Source organism: Trachurus trachurus (assembly GCF_905171665.1).
Source record: "Trachurus trachurus genome assembly, chromosome: 22".
NCBI lineage: Eukaryota > Metazoa > Chordata > Actinopteri > Carangiformes > Carangidae > Trachurus > Trachurus trachurus.
The window spans coordinates 10,993,137-11,015,931 of NC_139907.1; the positions used below are offsets into that span (position 1 = coordinate 10,993,137).

The window sequence follows — 22,795 nt, forward strand, 5'->3', positions numbered from 1 at the left end:
AGGTATAATGAAATGTGGTGGAATCCCAAATTTTAACATTAAAATTAGTTTTTAATGTAAACTGTTTTGCACACATTATAATGGGCATGTAGCATGGATACGTCCATTTTAGTGACACCTACCAAAAGCCAAAGAAGTTCACTTGAAAACCTTAAATGGTGTATATCCATCCGGTGAATTCATACAACTGAGATTTGGTTATGAAACTAATCCATGTGTTTTTTGTAAGGATATTGAAACTTCTGACCATTTGTTTTTCTTTTGCAAATTCTCTGATGCTTAGTTTGTGGACTGATATTCACAACTGGCTTCATACATCGATCCACCTGAATCTCTTCTCTCGTGAAGATATCATGTATGGACTTGGCACAGATAATTTGGGAGATGACTTTCTCATCAATAATATTCTCATCCTGGGTCAAGTCAAACACAAGTGCATATTTCAAAAAATCAACTCCTAGGTTTTACATGTTTCATAACGAATTTCCTCATTTCATAAAAGCCTTCAATCTCATGAAAAAGAAAAATGCCATTAAACTGTTTAGTATTATTGATTAGTATGATTTACAAGAGAACCCATAGCCTTTGTTTTATTTATTATATAACTTTATACACATATTTGTATGTGTATACAGTTGTCATTTGTTTCCCCACCCCTGGGTGGATGCACCTGCTCCTTTATTGTGTACATGCCATGGTTGTGTGCTTGTGTGTACATAACTATTTGTGCAATAATAATAAAAAAAACTTTAAAAAAAGAAAAGAAAAATGTGACACCACCTCCTCCTCCTCTTCTTCCAGCGCTTCTCGCGGAGACGTGGCAGCGGACGACGTCATGAACTCCGACCCGGAAGTGGTTTGTGACGGCACCAAACAAGAAGATGTTCCGTTAGCCACTTTTGTTCGGTGCTAACCAAATCGGGAAGTTGCAATACAATGTTTGACAGCTGACTGTTGGAGAAACGATGCGGGTTGTCGGCTGTTTGCAAGTGAAGCTTAACGTGTCAGGGTTTCTTGGTTTGTGGATTTTCTAAACCCGGAAAAAATTTGCCGAAGCTAGTTAGCTTAGCGTTGCTAAAGCTGCCGAGGCCAGAGCAGAGGCTGAAACCGTCTCTGTTTAGTTAACGTGGATGTTTGACAGGCAGGAGGAGACTGAACTAAACTTAATAAGAGTGTAGTTAACTAGCAGCTACCGTCCGGGGCATGCTGTTTAACTTGACGAGCACGAATAAAAGCCCGTGTTAAAAGTGTAGGTGTATTTTAGCAGGGGGATTAGCCGAAGAGAAAAAGTGCAGCCATGGACGATTTTAGCTCGATCAGCCTGCTGTCTCTGGCGATGCTGGTGGGATGCTATGTGGCCGGGACGATTCCTTTAGCTGTCAACTTTTCTGAGGTGAGTTTTTATGACATAAAGCTTTCTGTAAGTGTTTTTGCTGAGGGCTAACTTTCCCTGCAGCCACAGTCCCATTTTTCTTTTATTACAGAGGTGAAAGTTCATCCGTCAGTGGTGTTGACTGAATCATCACCTGTTTCTAGTGTCTAGTTTCTAGTTTCTATCACATAAAGCTTTATGTAAGTGTTTTCGCTGAGGGCTAACCTTCCCTGCAGCCAGAATCCCTTTTTTTTTTTTTTTTTTTTTTACAGAGGTGAAAGTTCATCCTTCTGTACCTTTAATCAGTGGTGTTGACTGAATCATCACCTGTGCAATGTTATCAGTCAAGTAAACAAGAAGCCTTGTGTTTTAAGATCTTTGTCTGTGACTCTTGTTCCTCCAGGAAAAGCTGAAGCTGATCACTGTGCTGGGAGCAGGGCTGCTCTGTGGGACTGCACTGGCTGTCATCATCCCTGAAGGGGTCCACGCGCTCTACGAGGAAATCCTTGAAGGTAGAAAAATAAACAAACCAGTGCAGAATTTATTTGTCTGTTCTCCAGCACATATTGGAGAAATCTACTTTTCTTTTTGTTAAATGCTGCAAATCCTCAGTCTGGAGGAAATGCTTTGACTGTGTATAGATTGTTTATTAACTTTGAAAATCAAAATTTAGCTCATTAATTCTCTCACTTGACTAAATGACAAAACATGTCATCTCTCAATCTACTTTTTACTGTCCATAATCCACCAGTTAATGACCACATATCCAAAAAATAAATAAAACAAAAAAGACAACTCTAGGCCAATCTGTGGTTAAAACCTTTCCAAAATGACTCTTAATTAATTCTACAACAATAACATTGAACTGTAATCTCAACCTGTGCGGTTATCCCATAAATTGCATGGAAAAAGGTTGTCATTGATTGCTTGGAGTGTGTACCTTCTACCTTGAGTCGAGAGTCTTGAGATTATGTACAGAGATTATGTAACTGAAAAGTCAAATCTCTGCGGTATGAGACCTTATACAAACAAAAAATATCTTTGTCAGAGCTTCAGCAACCAAAGAAGTGCCATTTGCAAGACATACACCACCATAAAACTAATAACAAAGCATACCGGTATGTACACTCTGAGCATATTATTAGGAATGCAATTATCCAATCAGTCAACCACGCTGCAGTGCACTGCATAATAGGTCATGAGCTTCAGCACATGAATGTGCACTTGACAGATCTGCAGAAAGGATATGATGCAAGTTTTGTGGAATCCATGTCAGGAAGAACTGAGCCAAGCAAAGGCAGGGCCAACCCATTATTAGCATAATAAATATTTGCCCGTCACAGTTTGTATTGTGTCCAAACAGAGCAAAGTTCTGTGGGGGCTAAAGGGCAATGAGTTGACGTCTATTTCTGTTACGCAACACATTTTGTGATGGTCTGTGTACTCAGCAGTGTCACACATCAGAATTTGGATCACTCTGGTATCGATGGATTCATTCAGCTAACTGTGTCATCTAACGGTCATTCTGCCTCTCTCTGTCCTCTCCTGCAGGTGGACACCACAGTCATGGCCAGGCTGGAGTTGCGGAGGTTTCAGATACAAAGGTTGAGGCAGACGTGGCCCTGGGCGCCAGTGGGAAACATGAACACAGTCACGAGCAGCTTCACGCCTGCATCGGAGTGTCTCTGGTCCTGGGCTTCGTCTTTATGCTGCTGGTGGACCAGATAGGAAGCTCTCATGTGCACAACACTGAAGGTCAGAGTTACAAGAGACAGAAGATGCAAAGACTAAAGCAAAGGCCTGTGTTATTTTTCCTCACCTTGTGCTAATATTCCCCAAAAGACAATTATTTTGTTGAATTACACCCAAACCAATCCACCCACCCTCACTCACTCACTCAATTGCAAGTTCTGTTCTCCCACGTGCGCCCACGCTCGGCACATAACAAGTTTGGTGCTTTTGTTTGAGTAGCTGATGCTCCACAAAATGTGACTCCACACAATTTAAAGCTGATTTAGAATTATTGTTTGTTTCTGCTTTTATATATTTCTTTAGAAAAACTCTGTCTGCTTTTTCTGTGTCTGATTTAGATCCAGAGTCGGCAAGAGTCAACTCTTCAAAAATCACCACCACCCTAGGTCTTGTGGTCCACGCTGCAGGTCGGTCTGGGTTCATTCACCCTCAGGTCTTATGGTGATACAACGTCTTATCAGTGTTAATCACAGCACGGTTGCTTGTTAAAAATGTCAAACATTCACCGTCTTTTTTTTTTTTTTAATCCGCGATTTGTAGATGTTGCCCTCATTAACTTTCTCTTGTTCTCCAGCTGATGGAGTGGCACTGGGAGCTGCTGCCTCTACCTCACAGACCAGCGTTCAGCTCATTGTCTTCGTAGCCATCATGCTGCATAAGGTAATAATGGTTCTTATCATATAGGATTACTGTAATCTCTGATTTTCATAGTTTATATTTATGGGATATACTGTATATGAAAATTAAACCTCTTGGCAGCAGCAGAAAAAAGACAAAAACACTCATCTGTTTTTCAGTTTCTGTCTGACAACGAAATCCCTTAGGACTATTTTGGGAAATTTTATGGACCAGATGATTGAGAAAATAATCTTGTGACTGTGAACCTAATGTGAACTCTCCGACTGTGTTGTCCTCAGGCCCCAGCAGCGTTCGGCCTGGTATCTTTCCTGATGCACGCTGGTCTTGAGAGAAACCGCATCCGTAAACATCTCCTAGTCTTCGCCCTGGCAGCACCCGTCCTGGCCATGCTCACATTTTTAGGCCTCAGTCAGGTAAATATAATGATTAATGAAAACATTTACTTTTTTTTTTCTTTTTTTTTTTACAATGATTCATGATTTTATTAAATACACTGCTCACAAATAGGGATGTTGGTTTTTGGATTAAATTGATTGAACTTAATCTGACCTTCTCTAAACCTTTGGATGCACATGTTCATCCGTTCAATGTTTCAGTATTTATAACAACATGCTGTTCTCTAACGAGGTCATGAACCCCTAAAATCACAACAAGTGTCCGATCCATGAGTCGACCACTAAATGCTCTGGTTCAGTGACAGTTTGTATTGAAACGGTCTTCATCATGCTGTTCACATTTTGACATCATGAGACCAAGATGACACCTATAATAAACCATTAACAGTACCTGGTTATGTCGAGGCTTCAGATGGGATGTTCTCAGAGGGAAGTGTCCACTGAGCTCAGAGTGTCATCAGCAGGTTGAACAGAGACACAGAGAGACTGGTAGAGTCACAGAAAGGCAGAGAAGTGGACATCCTTTGGCCACATGACAAGTTGAGAGATTGACATTTTTTGAGATGATGAAATTACTATTCCATACGTCTACTAAATGTCCTACTTTCATGATATTATAGCACTGTAGCATGAACTTTCTCTAAATTTTACCTGGAAGTCGAATATCCCTGAGTTATCTTTCATTGAGTGTTAATTAATTAGGATGACTTTTTTTCATAGTTGTCAAATGTAACTCTTAAAGGTGTACAGAAATGGCCGTTTGTCCTGTTTGTCGCGCCGAGTTGTCACGAGCTGCAACACGAGTTTACCCGAGTAAGGAAAACGAATTTGATTGGTCGTTATCGAGCGGGCGGGATATTCAAAGCTTGGGGCGAGCCCGAGCTCGGTGTGTGTGTGTTGTCTCAGACGTTTGAATGACGGGTGACGGATCCAATATCAGTGGCTGGTGAATCGTGAGCAGGCTGACGTATAATCCGTGCGCCTGCATTATCCAATGCGGAGAAAAAAAATACCACACTTTCATCCCGGATTTACTCAAAAATAGAATTTTGCAATCGTCTGATAGATGAGTTATTACACACATTTTATGACCCAGAGTGGGCTCAAATTCAATTTTCTTTTCTGTACACCTTTAAGTTTGCTTCCGGTTCCTGAGGTAAAGAAACTGCTCCATTAAATGTCGGGGCCCTTTTGTCCTTGAAAACCAGCACAGCTGACAAGACGAAAGGTTTCTGCAAAACAGCCATTTACAGGTCATGTCTGGCAGAAGATTAAATTTCATTAGCTATAAAAAAAAAAAAAAAATGAAATTATCATTATGACAATAGATGAATTTCATCAGTATTTGATCCAGCTCGGATGAAATGTGTCTTAGTGAGAGAAACTTTCAGTCGGTTGTTTTTCCTCACATTGTTTTTGTTTCTTTTACCCTCAGAGCAGCAAAGAGGCCCTGTCAGATATCAACGCCACCGGTGTGGCCATGCTCTTCTCCGCCGGCACCTTCCTCTACGTGGCCACCGTCCACGTCCTCCCTGAGGTGGGCGGCGGCCACAGCCACGCTCCCGCAGGAGGGAACGGAGGGAAAGGACTGAGCAAGGTGGAGGTGGTGGCTCTGGTGCTGGGCTGCCTCATTCCTCTGGTGCTGTCTGTCGGTCACCACCACTAGACCCCGCGGCTCAGGACGGATCAGAGACGGGTGTACAGGGGAAAGAAGAAGCAGAAACAGAGACTTCAAACATTGTGGATTTAAATGTCTTATTGCTTGTCTGCCGATGGACCTCGTGGACCGGACTGTGGCTCGCTGCGGGGACGTCGCACGACTCAGAACTGAAGCTGAAACAGGGAACGAACGATGTTGGGGAAATCAGAGTTGTTGGCCGTGACGACCGAGGCACACAACAACGGGTTTTTTTCTCCCCCTCCTGACACTGATGACGAAACATGATGGTACAGCTGCTGTATGTGTCCATTTATGCCACCAGATATATTGATCCTGTTCTGGGAGGCCAGAGGACAGTTAGCTCAGTTTATCTAGATCACTGTGGAGTTTTCAGTGTTGCATTATTGTGCTTGTGCAAAAGTCAAAGAACCAACCCTGATTTCATTACAGTGACGTTTTTGCTCGATGGCAGTTGCACAGTGAGATTTAGATAGTCTTGATCCAGCTTGTGATATTGAAAGCAACCTTTTTTAAATATAATTGTACAGATCTCTTAGCAACTATCCAGACTGATTCAAACTGGTTTTCAAGTGCCATATTAGCGAGTTTGAAGCAGACCCCGAAGAACATTACAGTTTGTAGGCGACCTTCCTTTTCTTATTTTTGTCACACACACAGGTCCTGTTCTCGCAGCAGGATGAAGAATCAGCCCCAGTAACTTGACAGACACAACCCAACAACAGGTTTACCTTCAGTTAATCAGTTTGTTATCTATAAAACCACATGTTTAGTTTTGTGGTCCCGTCAGCTAAAACGAAAGCTCCAACACAAATCTGTCACTTTGTTTTCACCTGGTTAGGGCCTAGTTGTTAATTTCCGTTCTGTTTAACCAGGAGATGATTAATTATAGAGATTGCAGGTAAAGTCTCTATAGAACTTGTCTTAAGTGACTCTGAATATAGTGTTAACTAAGCTTATTTTAGAGGTGGAGGGTTATTTGAGCAGCTCTGAATGATCGAGTGAGCTACTCGTCTTCTAGAGGTCGTGAACTGGATGAAGTGATGTAGGGACCATCGGCTCAGGAGGACGTTATAAAACAGGTTTTGTTCAAATTTCGAATTTTTTTAAAGATGTTTGCGCCTCATTACTTTATAACACCTGAGCAATAATTGTAAGAAAAGTGTGAAACTGTGGGTGGAACTGAGTGAAACGGATACAGAGGGTTCACCTCGTTATGTTACTCACATATGAAGGTCTGTCGGGTAGATAATCTTGAACGCAGCCTCGCCGTGATGTCCCCGGCTCTGCTCCATTAGAAGGTGAAACGGTTGAAGCGTTCAAGTCGAAGCAGGCTGCTCCCTCTTCTATCAGGACACATGGATGTTGTGGGTGTTTCTGTATCACTGTGCCTGCTCACAGCAGAGCTCATGTGTATGTATATGTGTGTTGTACAGAGAAACTTCCTCCACAATCACCACAGATGGAACTGCTTACTCACCTTTTTCATTTTTTATTACGGTTTTTGTTTTTGTTTTTGACATGGATGGACTGATTGTCTCTGTTTTACGTCGGTGTTTACCGATCTCACGCTCAGCTTGTCAGCTCATTCCAACACCTACGACGAGACGACCGTCACCGCGATGTTTTATCTTCCCTGGGCGATTGTGAGATACAGTGATGGGTCGCACGGACGACCAGCAGCTGCATGACTGTTTTATTTTTTTATGGGACACTGTATATGTAAAACAAAAGGGAAAAAACATACACACAGAAATGTGTCGCTCTGTGCCCGGGCAAGTTGGCCAGCAGCCCCAGTATGTGTGGTTTCATCTGTCTTAACAATGTGATGTCAGAAATCCTGCTGATTTTTGTTTTTCCATCCTGACAAAAATCATTTAGATGGAATCTAACGTTCTCTGGTTTTTGTGTTTACAGCATTATTTATTCACTTGCTGGGAATTTTCTCTATCAGTTGTTTAGTCTGTAAAATGTCCATTAGGATGTTTTTTGAATGTCTTTGTTCAGCTAAGAATCCAAAAAACCCAGTTACATCTACTTTACTGCCCAACAAAATCTGCGAAAACTGAAACCTCCGAACATTTATTTGAAAAAATACCTTTAACGATTAGTGATCTGCACCATTGTTACTGTCACCATCTGGTTTAGATCTCAAACATTTTCCCAGTATGATGAAATATTCATGACTAAATAAGCAGCAAAGTTAATGCTTGGGGAAACTGTGGGTACAGTTTGATCACATGATTGACAGCGGTGGTAAAATAGGCAAACCACTGATTTCAGAGCCTTGAAAATTTGAGACAAAGAATAATTAAATTTAATTTTATTTTATTTATATAGCACGTTTCAGGCGCAAACTCAATGTGTAAAAACAACAAAAAACAGATCTACTATTTCTAAAAGATGAAGAAATACATCATTAAAATAAAACAAACATGTAGCTGTCCAGTGAAAAATGTAATAATTTATATTGACTGGAAACTCGAGTGTTGATTTATGGATGGAGCCTTTTTTTAAGTCCCCACTCCCACCAGTGATGTCAAAGAGTCCTGTATGACACTACAACAAGTCGACACTTCAACTCCAGTGGGTTTTCATGCACAAATAATACATTACTTGGTTGATAAACTCACCAACTAAATAACTAACCTATAAACCTAGTGAATTATGAGGTCTTATCAAGCAAAAAGTAGGGCTGTTTTCTTACGCTAAAGAAGAATTCATGTTCAGGAGATACAGGATTTGCAGACTTTAGTTTACAATGTTTCAGAACATAAATAACATTCACAATGTTTAGTTTAGGAAAGTGAGTGACAACGTGAAAGGTGTTTTACTGGAAGAATTTAAAGATGCATCCTGAACATTCAGAATAATAAACTTTGATTGGCTGAGGGAGTCTACTCTTCAAACTAAGATAATAATAATTTAGCCCATTAAATGTCACACACACCTCATAACGGGACCTATTATTGACTGTAAACAATCAGGAAGTGATGACATCACCTACTGGGGCTGCTGGGAGGTTTCACTCTGGATCAGGAGAGTTTTAGTATCAGGTTCATATTTGTAATCGTTTCAGTTGGGGTGGGTGTGTCTTTACTTTGTTTTTTTCGGTCATTCCAGGATGAGTCCGCCTTATTTCCATATTTTTGATTGTGAAAATCAGTTGTAAAGCAACATGTTTTATGACGACTAAATTAAAGTTTTTTTTAACTGGTGAAAACGCTGTGGTGTTCATCAATGATTTAAGCTCAGTGCTGTTAGAAAAGCTGCAGATTTTTTTTTTCTCCAGGTTTAAACAGGAGGAACTGAGTGAGATATTTTTAAATTGTCTTATAGCCATCAATAAGTAAAGATTTCTGGAAACGTAATGTTATTTATTTAGTTAACTTATGCACTTTCTGCTGAATTTGATATTTAGAAAGTTATTTTAGAGGATGACAGAGGGCAGAAAAGTCAAACTGAAAACACACGTCAGCGCGCTCATGCATTACACTGTAGAGGCTGAGCTGTCAATATCTTTATAATCTGCTGTCCATCCACTCTGACACATGTTCTATAAATTAATCTGATACTCACGATGCTAAAGCTGCATGTCAACCGCTCACACTCTCCATCCTCTTTACTAGAGAGCTGTGCAGTCACGCCTCTGCCTGCCACATGTTCTCCTAATTCACTGCTGATGGATGGATGGATGGACGGACCAGAAAGTCCATACCTGCCAAGAGCTGGAGACTGCATGGTGCTTTCTGCAAGTACAGTAATCTGAATAATAGCTTTTACTGGCTGGAATATATTGACTTCAGATTTAGCAACTCAGTCCTAAAGCTTCCCTTCCTCCCTCCCTCCCTCCCTCTCTCCCTCCCCCATCGCCTCCCAGTATCCATCCTCCCTCTCCTCCCTCCCTCCCTCTCTCTCTCTGTCATCCCTGATTTCATCTGGGCTGCACTCTGCACTCAGTCTGCCTCCGTCTGATGAGCGTATTGGCAGCTGCATCATTCCACCCCACTGACTTATTGGGATTTGTTTGCTACTTTTCCTGTTTTGTATTGAAGCTTTTCACCACAGCTGTACATGCACTTCCATGTGTGTGTGTGTGTGTGTGTTAGAGTTATCGAGTGTTATTGGGCTAATTGTTATTGACTGACTGCATTCTGTTTTTTTGTTTTTTTTCAACTCTATTGATAGGTTGTTGTTGTTGTTGGGTTTTTTTTTTTTTTGGCACCACCTCCCTGAGTGAGGGAAGCCAGAGAGGATGTTCTCGTCTTCGTCCAGAAACTCTCTGTTCTCGCCCTGGACGTCCATGGAGCAGTCGGACTCTGAAGTGCTGGACATCAGCACTAAAGTACAGCTGCACGGCGTGCTGTGGAAGAGGCCCTTTGCACGGCCGTCGGCCAAGTGGTCCCGCAGGTGAGGCTGAGGTTTGACCTCTGTTTTTGGGTGGTTTTTATCTAAAATTTCTATATAAAGCTTCATATGTTTATATTTGCTGATGGAGATTCTCCAAACTCCAAGGAATCAGGAGCTTAACAGGATTTTTCTTTAGTTTCTAAAAAGCTTCCTTTCATAAGTTTAAAGTTTTTCCTCTTAGTTAGTGTCAAAGACTAAACTACAAAGTTATTTATATAATTTATAATATTTAAATCAACTGCTTTGACACAACGTATTTATAAAAAAAAATTCTTATTCACAAAAACATTTGAATTAGTTTCACAGCTGTAGTTGGAAACATCTGCAGTGATGTTCCTCCTCATCACAAAATAAAGTCAATCATTAAAAAAAAAATATATATATTACTATTATTGATATCGACTGATAAAACTTGGCTGTCTGTATTTCTGAAGTTGAATGTTGGACGTGTTTGACCTAAAATGGACATGCTGTGACCCGTTAACATCAGAGGATTGTTTTACATAACGGCAGGATACTTCCACAGACGTCTCACGCCCCAGTGTCAGTATATCCTGACAGGAGTGAACTGTATGAATAAATGCCTGGATTGGTACCTTATGTCATGATAATGCTCTTAGTTTATATAACATTTTAAAAGGACAATACACAGCAGTCCAGAGAGTCCATTTGCCGCTCGCTTTGTGTAACCTTTCACATTTGCTAGAGTCATAAAGGTGGAAAGACTTTTTGGTTTTTGGCCAAATGAGAGACGATTGAGTTCAGTTATTTGAGTCAGATCACAGCAATTTAACTGAAATTAAAGTTGCAGTTCACCAGATTGACCCATAAAGTCTGATTTAAAATATTCTAATCATTAATACATAGCAGACACTTTTAGATAACATTAGCTGACAGTTATTTGTTATTATATCATAATATTTCTGACCAGGATATGTGTAAAAATAAATTTGTCTGTGAGCAACAAAGGGTGACACTTTTTCTAAATGACCTAAATTAGAAAATTACACCTTATGTATATTATATATGTACTATCCTAAGGCCAAGATCTGAGTGAGGCTCCATCTCATTCAATTAAATGTTTCCGGTTGTTTCTACTGTAGTGTAGGTTTAAAAATCAGGACTTGTTCATTATTGCTCAATCATTTTATTGATCTCAGAGTCAAGCAAAAGCTCTTAAAGCTTAAATTTTAAGGGAAACAAATCAGATGCTAATAAGGTTTTAGTCACTGCAACATACCAATATTGTGCTCATCAGATCTGTGCTGAGAACATGAGCAGACGTTGGTTCCTTTCAGCCCCACAGGATTGACTCACTGCTGCTTTATTGTCTTCCTCGGTACAAAGATTCTTCATCATCAAAGACAGCTTCTTGCTCTACTATGCAGAGAGCGAGAAGAGAAACTTTGAAACCAACAGGTTCTTCAACATCCACCCCAAGGTGAGCGGCCGCTTCTTCTCTGAAACCTCAATAAGAGCCTGAAGAAAAGTGATGATGACTCTCGGGGAGTTTCACATGTGTAATTGTGTGTTTCTGTAACACAAACATAACAAGATGATCACAGCGCTGTAACTCACAGTTTGATGTGTTTGTGTGTCAGGGAGTTATTCCTCTGGGGGGATGTGTGGTGTCGGCCAGCGAAGACATGGGGATGCCCTTTGCCATCGTGATCAACCTGGAAGATTTCACTGTAAGAACATCGTCTTACAGAGTAAGACGACACTGCAGACACACAACCTTGAATAGCAAATTTATACCAAAAAGGCATAACATGACCCCAAAGTCAGGACCGGTTGTCCTGCAGAGCAGAGCTTAAAATGTTTCTTTCTAATTTGGACTTTGTACTAAAACAGAAATAATAAATGGAATCAGCCTTAATCCTGCTACAAATAGGACGCATAATGGAGTGAATTTAACTGCACACCGGGACATGACTGAAACACACACCCCCTTCTGATTTCCCAGCAGCTCACAGATAGAAATCTACTGTGTGTTTTATAGTCTCAGTCCATTAGTGATGAGATGCTGATGTAAAATATACAACGTGTGTGTGTGTGTGTCCCAGGGGACCATAGTCCTGGCTGCAGAGTCCGAGGAGGAGCAGGTGCAGTGGATGGAGATGCTGCAGGAGTCGGGGAAAGTGTGAGTGACAAATACACAGGTAGTACAAGACAGGACATGATGGGTAAAGGCCTGATGCAAACTCAGTTGTAAGAGTAGTGTACTGGAGGATGTATAACAGTGTCAGGTCTGTCTCAGCCAAAACAAAACTGGAGAAATGAATACTATCCACCAACTACAGCTTTTTAAAAGGACAGCAATCTGCTATTTACAAGCTCAGTGTTTCAGTTTTACTAATTTTGTTACATTGTGTGTGTTGCACTAACAGCACGTGGAAGAACGCCCAGCTGGGGGAGGCCATGATCGAGAGTCTGGAGGCTCAGGGGCTGCAGCTGGCCAAGGAGAAGCAGGAGTACCTGGGTAAACACTCAACTGAATAAATGAATTGATGAGCTTTTTGACGAGTTGACTGTGTGAAATAGTCCAGTCCAGTCCAGTCGTGTGACAAGTTTTTCTGTCTGCAGATAAACTGATGGAGGAGACGGAGGAGCTCAGTCATCAAAGGGCAGAGAGAGAGGTCAGACTTATTTTACTCATCAGCTGCTGCATTCTGGTTTTGTTTTTTTGTTTTTTTTTTGGGGTGTGCCAGACAACAAGTTCAGAACTTCTTCAAATGTTTACGAACTTTATACGCACTTCACATGTAGAGCTACAAAGATTAGCCTATTTAATGTGATTTTATTCAGTTGTCTTGTTTTGACCGGGAATCTGATGTTCAGTTTATAGATATTAAACAGAGAAAAGCAGCAAACTTCACCAGTGAGAAGATAAAAACAGGATGTTTGATTGTTTGTTAGATGGAGAAATTATTTCAAAATTGAATTATTATCATTATTGTTACTGTTGTGATTATTGTTGTTATTTGATGAATTGTTTCAGATTTTTGTAAATTATCTTAATCTTTTACTGTTTTAATAATTATAGGTACTAAAGGATCTTTTACATTGCTCTTGTCAAAAACGATCAACATTGTGTTTGTGTGTGTGTGTGTGTGTGTGTGTGTGTGTGTGTGTGTGTGTGTGTGTGTGTGTGTGTGTGTGTGTGTGTGTGTGTGTGTGTGTGTGTGTAGGAGCTGGAGCGTCTGAACCAGGTTCTGGAGGAGGAGAAGTTGAAGTTTGAGGAGGTTGTTCTGGAGCTGAAGTCAGAACAGGAGCAGATTAAACTGTAAAGACTCACATTGTTGGACTGATGTTGTTGTTTGTTGTGTAACTGTTGTGTTGAGGTCATGTGACTCATCTTGTGTTGTTGTGTGTCGATGGCAGAGACCTTGACGGCACGGCTCAGTCGCTAAAAGGCGTCGAGAGTGAAAAAGAGGAGCTGAGCAACTTAACGGTGATGCTGCAGAAATCCATCGAGGTACGAGAAACTGCTCGATGATGACACAGAACGATGTGGGTCAGAGAAACTAAATGATCAGTGACTCTCGATTGAGATCATGTAATGTTACAGCTGCTGATAGAATAATTTATGTGATCCTGATAATATAATACAACTCTGAGAGCTTAGCTGGGTAAATGACTCCAGTCACACAGTATGTTGGTTTTTATATGCCGGTAGGTGATAGATATATTTATATAGGTGCGATATAAAGTCCTAATTAGGAAAATAACTAGAAAATATTACAGAGTACCCAAATGTAAATTAAACAGGTTTAAAAATGTTATGTATACTCACATCAAAAGGGGTTTTAAAAAATCTCCCTTGAGGCCACAGAGTTATGCATGATATCATTGGTGTTTCTTAGTGTTTCCTGTGGAAGATGTGCAATACATGGAATGCATTTTGTGTGTTCTTTGTGTTTTTAGTGTATTTTTTGTGAGTTTCTAGTCTTATCGTATGTAGGCACATGTGTGTGATTGTCTAACTTTTGATGTTTGTGAGCTGTCGGTCCACTTTGTAGTGTTTGTTCTTGCCAAAACAAATTATTCATAATGAAGTCTGTTCTGGCTCTGAATGACTGAGCTTTAGGCAGATTGAGTTTCTCTGGATGGAGCAAATATTTATCACATTAACACAGAGATGAAAGAGGAGCTGAGTCACTGACTTGTCTGAGTCTGAGCAATGAAGTGAATAAGTGTATTTCAAAACTTATTTCAATGCACAAAATCATATTAAGATTAAAGCTTCTCACTACTTTTAAACTCTTAATAGGTTTACAAATGTAATAAATTATAATATTTGTAAATCCATTTTAATCCATGAATGAGGATTTCTAGTTACGGGAATAACGGCTGAAATATTATGACATTAAAACTTCCTGTTAATTCAATAACATTTTTAATGATTTAATTTGAGATTTCATGATATTATACTTGTAATATGCAGGTAAATTGAAGAGACAGACTGAATGATTTTAGGCTGAGATGGACGGTTCATCTGGATCTAAATGTCTTCATCTGACCCTCAGGAGCTGTCACAGGAGAAGCAGCGAACCCTGGAGCTGCTGGGGGTGAAGGAGCAGGAGGAGAAGGGGGCGGCGGCGGTGGAGGAAGAGGAGGAGGAGGAGGAGGAGAGCAGGAGGAAGTCAGAGGACGGCGAGGAGCTGCTGCAGGACCTGCGACACATCGAGGAGCAAATGAAGATCCTGCTGAACGAGAAGGAGCAGGCCGACGACAAGTGAGAAACTTCACATCAGTCACTTCATAATAAAAAATCTCTTGGCAAAATAAGATAAAAACAGGTCCTTTCTCTAGTTCATGAAGAGTTTTCAGGTGGTGAACTGATCCTGGTTTTACATGATTATTGCATGAGGCTGAAGAAGAGTGAACGTGCACATTAGAGCTTTAGCCTGCGCTTCAGTTTTGGCATCTAAAGGGTCAAACACTCTGGCCTTTCCAGGGAACCTCTGTCCTAATGGCACAGAGGATGTAACTACTGGTGGAAATGTGTATTGATTTCTAAACAACCAGCCCATTAATCAGCACCAGTAAGTGGAATATTACAGGCAGCTCTTATTGACTGTGTAGCACTAATGTCCTGGCTGCTGCCATGACTGAGATATAGAAAGCACAACTTTATGTTTCCAGCAGCTCTGTCTTCACTTTCCTTTGACATCTTCACAAAAGAGCAACAGCAATGTCAGTGAATCAGATTAAACTTAAAGCAATAGTTCAGCATTATGGGAACTATACCTATTGAGAACTGAAGCAGGAACAATTCGACTCACTCACTTGCATGTTGTAAGTTCATATTATTTAGTGTAAAAATGACAAATTACACTATTGACAGAAATGTTATAAAATGTCAAACTGTTCCTTTTGGTGTCTGAGAAATGCAAAATATCAGATGTTCTCCACAGACACACCTGGGCTTTGAGATTCTCCCTGTTTCAACCTTGAAATGACATTACAGGTGTGTGTTTGAGTGTGTTTACCTGCGTCCTGCAGAGCTCAGTCAGCGTGACACCATCTACTGTGTGTTAGTCCTGCCAGTGAAGGACACACTAATGTCAGAAAATCCATTATTTTAATCTTTTTAAAAGGGGTTAAATGAGGCCAAATGAGACGAAACATTAAAACTCATCCAAACTTCCAGATAGTACGCAATGCATGATGTTCTCTCTCTGTGTGTCTGCGCCTCAGGCTCAGGGACAACGAGCAGCGGGCCAAAGAGCTGCAGCAGGAGAGGGAGTTCTACTCGTCTCAGGCCCGGACGCTGCAGCAGTCGCTCTCTCAGCTCACCGTGGACAAGCAGCAGACCGAAGCCGAGCTCAAGGTAACACAGCGTGACTCAGCTGCTCTCAGCCTGCAGTCATACGGTAACACAGCTACACAGCGAAACAGCACTGCTCAATGTCAGAACAAAGGTCGGCACAGTCATCAGCTGCAGGGACGAGTTTTTAAAACGGTCTCTTGGAGTTAGGGTTGTCTGACGTGTCCTAGACTCATATTAGCTCATTGCAGCTGATTGAATTGAACTAATTACACCCTGATTGTACTTATCAGTGGCTCATTAAAACCTTGGCTTGGCTTCAGCCATCATGTTCCACCTGAGCAGAGGACTAATGAACCAGAGCACATGGATAAACCTGTGAGCACGACCATGACTGAAGGGACTTGGTCAACTACTTACTAATTTAACAAATTTCATTGTAATAATAGTTGAGGAATTGTGATTTTTTTAATGTGTCAATAGATTTTACTATGATAATACAGGCAGGGCAGATAACATTAACAACACTCCTCTTGGATGGAGTCGGTGTTCAGTCAGGCTCAGCGCTGCAGAAACTGAGCATTGAGTTAATAAATTAAATCCTACTTCCCATAAAGAAGTTGGACCTGACACAAAACAGGTTATTTTTATTCTACCATCAAACAGCCAAATTACATTTTCAATACATTTTACCTCGTAACATTTGACATAGAAATCCTTTACCCTGTAAAATGCCCTGACATAATGTGTTATTATTTTTGTGCTGTGGAAAGGAAACAGAATTAAATTGTTACTTTCAGTGGCTCAACAGCAGCAGATCCTCCTCCTCCTCCTCATTAGATCTGGCATGAAGAGCTGATTTCACATTAACGTTCACAGCAACAAAAACGTTCCTCTTTGTTTTGAACCCATCATGCTCTCGTTCTTTCTCCATCTTCCCTCAGGCCTCAGACAGACTGAATTATTAAATAGAGAGACAAGTAGCTTAAGATACAAACTCCTGTGTTGAAGCGCCCTTGAGCAAAATACTAAAACTCACAAAACAGATTGGTTGTAGCAGCCATCTTGAGAACTCTCCAGACGAGTACTGTAAATAATTTCCCAGTAGGATAAATCTTACTAAAGCTGAGGACTGTTGTCAATGTTTATTCTGAAACAAAAATATAACTTTATCATATTGTGTGTATTTCCTGTGCATCTCAGGCAGAGATCGAGTCTCGGGTGGAGTTGGAGCGGAGGCTGAAACAGGCCGAGGAGGCTCTGCAGGATCTGGAGAAAGGCCTGAACTCACTGGAGCGAAGCAAAGAGAGGGACGAGAAGATGAAGGGAGATGTGACCCATCTGAGGCGTGAGTGTTTCCACTGATAAAATAGAAAAAGCATGCACAGTCTAAACACTGGGTGACGGACAGAACAAATAAATGATAAGAAAAAGGAAAGTCCGCACACCAACAAAAGCTCCAGAGCAATAATTTATTATCACCCAAAAGGGGAGTGACGTTTCGGGTTAGAAACCCTTCCTCAGAACCTGGTCGACCCAGTGCGTGCTGCATGGGTCAAAGATGATCATATGGAGTTGGGTGTCATGTGTCATGTCATGTCGGGTGTCAAACACACACAGATGCACAAACAGATGTAAACGCACTTAAACATATGCGTTGGAGATTTGTAGTGTAGAATCTGATCTGATGTGGTGCTTTTAATGCCTGTGTGACTGCCTCCTTCTGGATAAAAAATGTATTACATGTTAATGTCACAGGTCACATACATTTAGAGCAGTGTTTTTCAACCTTGTGGTCGGGACCCCACTTGGGGTCGCCTGGAATTCAATTGGGGTCTCCTGAAATGTCTAATAATCAATACATTTTTTTTTATTTTAACTAATTATTTTTCTTTTTAAAATGATGATTAAAAACACCACACACAATCTTAAACAACTGTATTCTATACTTTCACTTTCTCAAATATAAATCGAGTTCTAATAAAATGCAGCATATAAAAATATCTGAGCTGACACATGATTGACGGGCGACATGTCTGTGTGTGTTTGCTCATGTTGTTTGTGCAATCCTTGAGTGTCTCAGAGGAAAAAAACACTAAATTATACTTAGGAATAATCTCAATCTGATCTGATTTGTTCACATTTCAGATCAATAGGATTTGTCATAGTAGACAAATCGCAGCTGTGAGTAATAACAGTAACAATGGCTCAGTAAACCACGACAGTGACACCAGGAGCCTGAAGCAGATCCACAGAATCCACCATTGTTCATTTGATTGTTTACACCTGTGTCTTCCTTCAGAGACTTGTCATTGTCAACATGTGGTTACATTTGTGGTTGTCAGGGATTGTATTACACACAGATATTAGAGGGACAAAGAGCAGCCTGTGTATCTGATGTGCGTGTGGTACGACTGTGTGTGTGTGTTTATCCAGAGTTCTTTGAGGAGTGTATCTGTGCGGCAGAGATCGAGGCCAAGCTTCCCGCCATAATGAAGAACGCTGTGTATCTCCACAAAGCCGCCGCTCGCAGAATCAAAAGCTGCCGGATCCAGAGGAGAGCCTCCAGACGCCACTGGTGTAAGTCTGTACATCACACACATACACACACACAACAAACAGCCTGATAACACTCATGTCATCACAGATGGAGTCTGTGTTCCCAACGAATACAGAAAAACGTACAGGCTGTTTTAAAATGTTATTTACAGAGTGTTAGACATTTTAAAGTTGTGTGTGCTGCTCAGAAACAAAGATTACGATTACTATACGATTCATGTTTTAGTACTTTTCTAAAACGGTCTCATACGTTTTGAAAGGATTTAATCTAGATTTTAATTATGTCCAGTTTTATTGTTTAAATGGAAGTAGATGTAATGGTTGCAGTAGAAGTGGCTGTGGTACTGTTGAAGCATCAGTTGTAAATGCGCTGGTAGTGTAACATCAATTTGTGGTATATAAGGCTGCAAATTATGGTTATTGATTAATCATAAAATGTAATAAATGCCAATAAAGAGTAGACAATGTCATTAAGTTACTCATTTTATCCGACCAACAATCTGAAACCTAAAGATATTTAAGTTACACTGATATAGCCTAAGTTATTCTTTTAATTATTTGTTCATTAACTATGATGTTAATGTGATCCGATCTGTATCCTCAGGGTGTTAATACCATTACAGTGTTGATTTATTCCCTCAGTTCGTTCTATTTATTGTTTTGTTTTTCTCCATTTCTCCGTCTCTGTGCAGTGAAACACTCCAAGTCTTTTGCCGTGGCGAACACGGACAGCGGCAGCATGGAGGATCTGAGGGAGACGGCCCGACGACTGACCTCCGACAGCAGCTTCAGAGAGAGCGTGTACAAGATCATCACACGCAAGGACGGCACAAACAAAATGGAGGACTGAGAGAGGAAGAGAGAGAGAGGAAGAGAGAAAGAGGAAGAGAGAGAGAGGGAGGTAATGGAGGAGAAATGGTCCTTAGCTTTACCTCAGTTCACACAGTGGGTGATGTAGAGACCCTGACCCCAAACTCACCAGTAAGTTATTGTAGATGAATGTAAACAGACACAGTTTTGGTGCAAGGTTTAACGGACACAGACTGAACCCTTCATAAACACAGATGTAACCGCAGCTTCTTCTCTGGTTTGTTTTAGGAGCTAAGGAACCACGGGAACGAAAAGTCTCTTAACTAAGCTGTTTGTGTTGCCATTGACAACAACTGTCTGATGTTTAAGTTTGATGATGAGACATGCAGTACGTGTATTAAGTATTAATTCAGGTTAACAAGTAAAGTTAAATTATATATTTTGGTTAAGATGCTGAAAATATATCTTTAAATTTACATACTGTCCTGTCTGAATATTTATACCAGCAAATTTCTAACATCTCCAATAATCTGTTTATCTCCCTTTCAGTTTTTGATGAAGAGCAGGAACAGTAAATTAAATATGAATTAATTAATCATGCAAGTCTAACTCTCATCCTGATATTGTTATTGGAATAAACCATTTCATAAATTGATTTGCACATGAATAGAAGCGGTGAAGTCGGTTCCTCTGGTTCGATCACAGTCTTAGTTTCTAAAATGTTCTGAGTCTAAGTCTCTGTGCTTTTAAGAAACCTTAACAATCGACTGCTATTCTAACATCTTGAACATCTGCAGTGGTGAAAAGCAACAAAAAACATGTACTCAAGTGTTGTACTGTTAAATATAAGGCTGAAGTACTTTTGCTTGAGAGTTGTTAGTCACTTGTTACTTCACAGGTTGAGAACAGAAGCTTGTGAGGTGTTATTTCTCTGTGACCACCAGGTTTTGAACCACAGGACTAAAATAGCTGCAGCTGTAAAATATGTATAAAGTGGTTGAAAATGGCTCCACCACAGGAAAACGTTGCTTATAAATTGTCGCCTAAAACTGTACTTTAAAGTAAACGAGTAAGACCATGCAGATATATTTTAACATGTATCAGTCTGCAGTGTGTGACTGTAGCCCTGTACTTTGTGTGTTTTAACTGTTGTATAACAGTACAACTATAAGCAATTTACAGTTTTTCTTTAGCTGATAGCAAAGACAAATCAAACCCATGTTGAAAAATGTTTGTTTTTATTTTTCCAGTTTTGATTGTTTGCTCTGATTGTGTCCTTGTCTTTAACACAGCGTTGATGAAAACAATGAGCTCACACATGTGTCTGATATTAACCATGACCACGTCATTATTGCTACATCTGAAAATCTGTTCTTGACGAAGCAACTCACTGTAATTCACACAAGCGAGCAAATTATGATAATGTACAATTGTTAATTAACGTAACACCAGAAATGATAGAGAACAGAAGCCCACATGTCACAGGAAGGGGGAGAAGGAACAAAGAATGGACTGATCAACATGCCTTGATGCTAATAAAGCTGTGTTTGAACCTTGTAAATGTCACTTCATTTATACAGGTAAAAGGCTGTAGGTTCACGTCTGGGTTAGCTCTCTCGGTTCCCGTCCCAGCAGCACAACACACGGCGCCGTCACCGGTGAATTAAGCAAATACAAAAACCGCGATATGGATGCATGTCCATCAGGGGAGAGACCTGTTGGTTGTACACTCACGAAGCTCAGTGTGGGAGGAGGAGAAGCTCTGCTGGGGAGGATCGTAGGTTACATCACCAGCTCCTGGTCATCACCAGGACCTGCAGCACACACAAAAAAAACAAGGTGATGGATGTAAGTTTTCAGCTGCACCACTAGAAGATAACTACATTTACAACAAATAAAGGCACATTTCTGCTCACATCAAGAATATTCTACTTATTTGTCACACACACACACAAGTGATGAGGCCATAAATGTAACCTCCTGTTTAATGTTTGTACTGTATGTAGTTTAAACAATAAATGACAGGTAAAACAAAAAAAAGGACATTTTTAATGTTCAAAAATGTAATTTCTTCTACAGTATTGTGGTTCCACAATTGTTTTTTGGTAACACTTTATTATAAGTACACACTATTAAGCATTAGTTAAGCATTTAATACTGAATTAATCGTTTATAACACATGCATACTCATTAGTACGTAATTTATAAACACAGTTAAAAAGTTTTACTCATCATTGATAAGCACTAACTGTGTTTATAAACTACATACTAATGAGTATTCATGCGTTATAAATGAAGAATTCAGATTTATTAATGCTTAACTAATGCTTAAAGCAGAAGTAAGTGATATATTTGTGTTAATATAAGTCTTAAATAGTTATATCTTCCGACAGCAATCACTTACATAGAGTGTTTGGTCTGAAACACGGGTCTCTCAGTCACTCTGCTCTGCTCTGAGCCGAAGAGAAAACATTTATCGTATCCTACAGTTTTTATCCAATGAGGAGAGAGAACGGCATGCAGGGCTGTGTGTGCAGCCAAGGAACGCCGTGAATGTGGCGACGTAGGGACGAGGACTGTTATGGTGCGTTCAAGGAAACTCGTATTTTTCCGACCGTGAAGTTGTACCAGTTCGATCTGGTACGACTTCACCGGTCGGAAGTTACGAGTGGCCGTTATAGTGACTTTCACCGGTAAAACAGGTCGGAAAAACACGAGTGGGTTGCCTGGAACGCTACAAAGTCGTAAGTTGTGACTTGAAGCTGTAATTTACGATTTCAAAAGCCTGCCTGGAACGCAGCATTAGCGAAAACGACCGGACCACTTACTTCTGCTTTAATAGTGTGTACTTATTATAAAGTGTTGTAAACCTGTGTGTGTACACTTGTAAAGTGTATTGTACATGTTGATATATGTCTAAACAAACAGGTAAAAGACTTTTTATTGTGTGTTATAAACCATTTATAAACTTATCGCTAAATGGGAGGCTGAAATAAAGTTGGTAACACTTGATACACTAACATTAGGTAAAGATGATCAAATTCATAATTCATAATTTAAAAAGCATTCTTCCTACCCTGATACGAATTAGTATGTAATTTATAAACACAGTTAATGTTAACTCTCGATTAATATGCTTGATCAAAGATGAATGAAGTTTTTAATAATGATAAATGAATGCTTCTTTGCGTAAAGTGAAACCTCCATATATGTTTAAAAACAGTTAATGAACACATCACAACAACTGTCCATTGCTTCACTTCTAGTTATCCAGAGTCTTGTCCAGATTCTCAGACATTGAGTAAAATTTAGTTAAATTTGTAGAAGATACTCACCACACACAAGTCTTTGAAAAATGATCCTCTGTTTGTATATGTATGATTTAGGGGAATCTATAGTTTTGTTGG

General features: G+C 40.2%; 2 protein-coding genes across 2 annotated transcripts; both read left to right on the forward strand.

Moving 5' to 3' along the window:
- The first annotated feature begins 861 nt into the window (after positions 1 to 861).
- Positions 862 to 9,037, forward strand: slc39a9 (solute carrier family 39 member 9). The gene is made up of 7 exons (XM_083998235.1): positions 862 to 1,393; positions 1,776 to 1,884; positions 2,924 to 3,127; positions 3,463 to 3,531; positions 3,699 to 3,784; positions 4,042 to 4,176; positions 5,594 to 9,037. The coding sequence occupies exons 1-7, from the start codon at positions 1,298 to 1,300 to the stop codon at positions 5,822 to 5,824; spliced, it is 930 nt and encodes a 309-aa protein (XP_083854361.1). The 5' UTR covers positions 862 to 1,297; the 3' UTR covers positions 5,825 to 9,037.
- Positions 9,038 to 9,810: 773 nt separating this feature from the next.
- Positions 9,811 to 19,531, forward strand: plekhd1 (pleckstrin homology domain containing, family D (with coiled-coil domains) member 1; the record flags this gene model as incomplete). The annotated part of the gene is made up of 14 exons (XM_083998260.1): positions 9,811 to 9,934; positions 10,078 to 10,246; positions 11,594 to 11,687; positions 11,848 to 11,937; positions 12,313 to 12,389; positions 12,637 to 12,728; positions 12,833 to 12,885; positions 13,438 to 13,532; positions 13,631 to 13,724; positions 14,776 to 14,984; positions 15,950 to 16,082; positions 17,223 to 17,367; positions 18,456 to 18,599; positions 19,271 to 19,531. The coding sequence occupies 14 exons, from the start codon at positions 9,811 to 9,813 to the stop codon at positions 19,426 to 19,428; spliced, it is 1,677 nt and encodes a 558-aa protein (XP_083854386.1). The 3' UTR covers positions 19,429 to 19,531.
- Between the last annotated feature and the right edge of the window lie 3,264 nt (positions 19,532 to 22,795).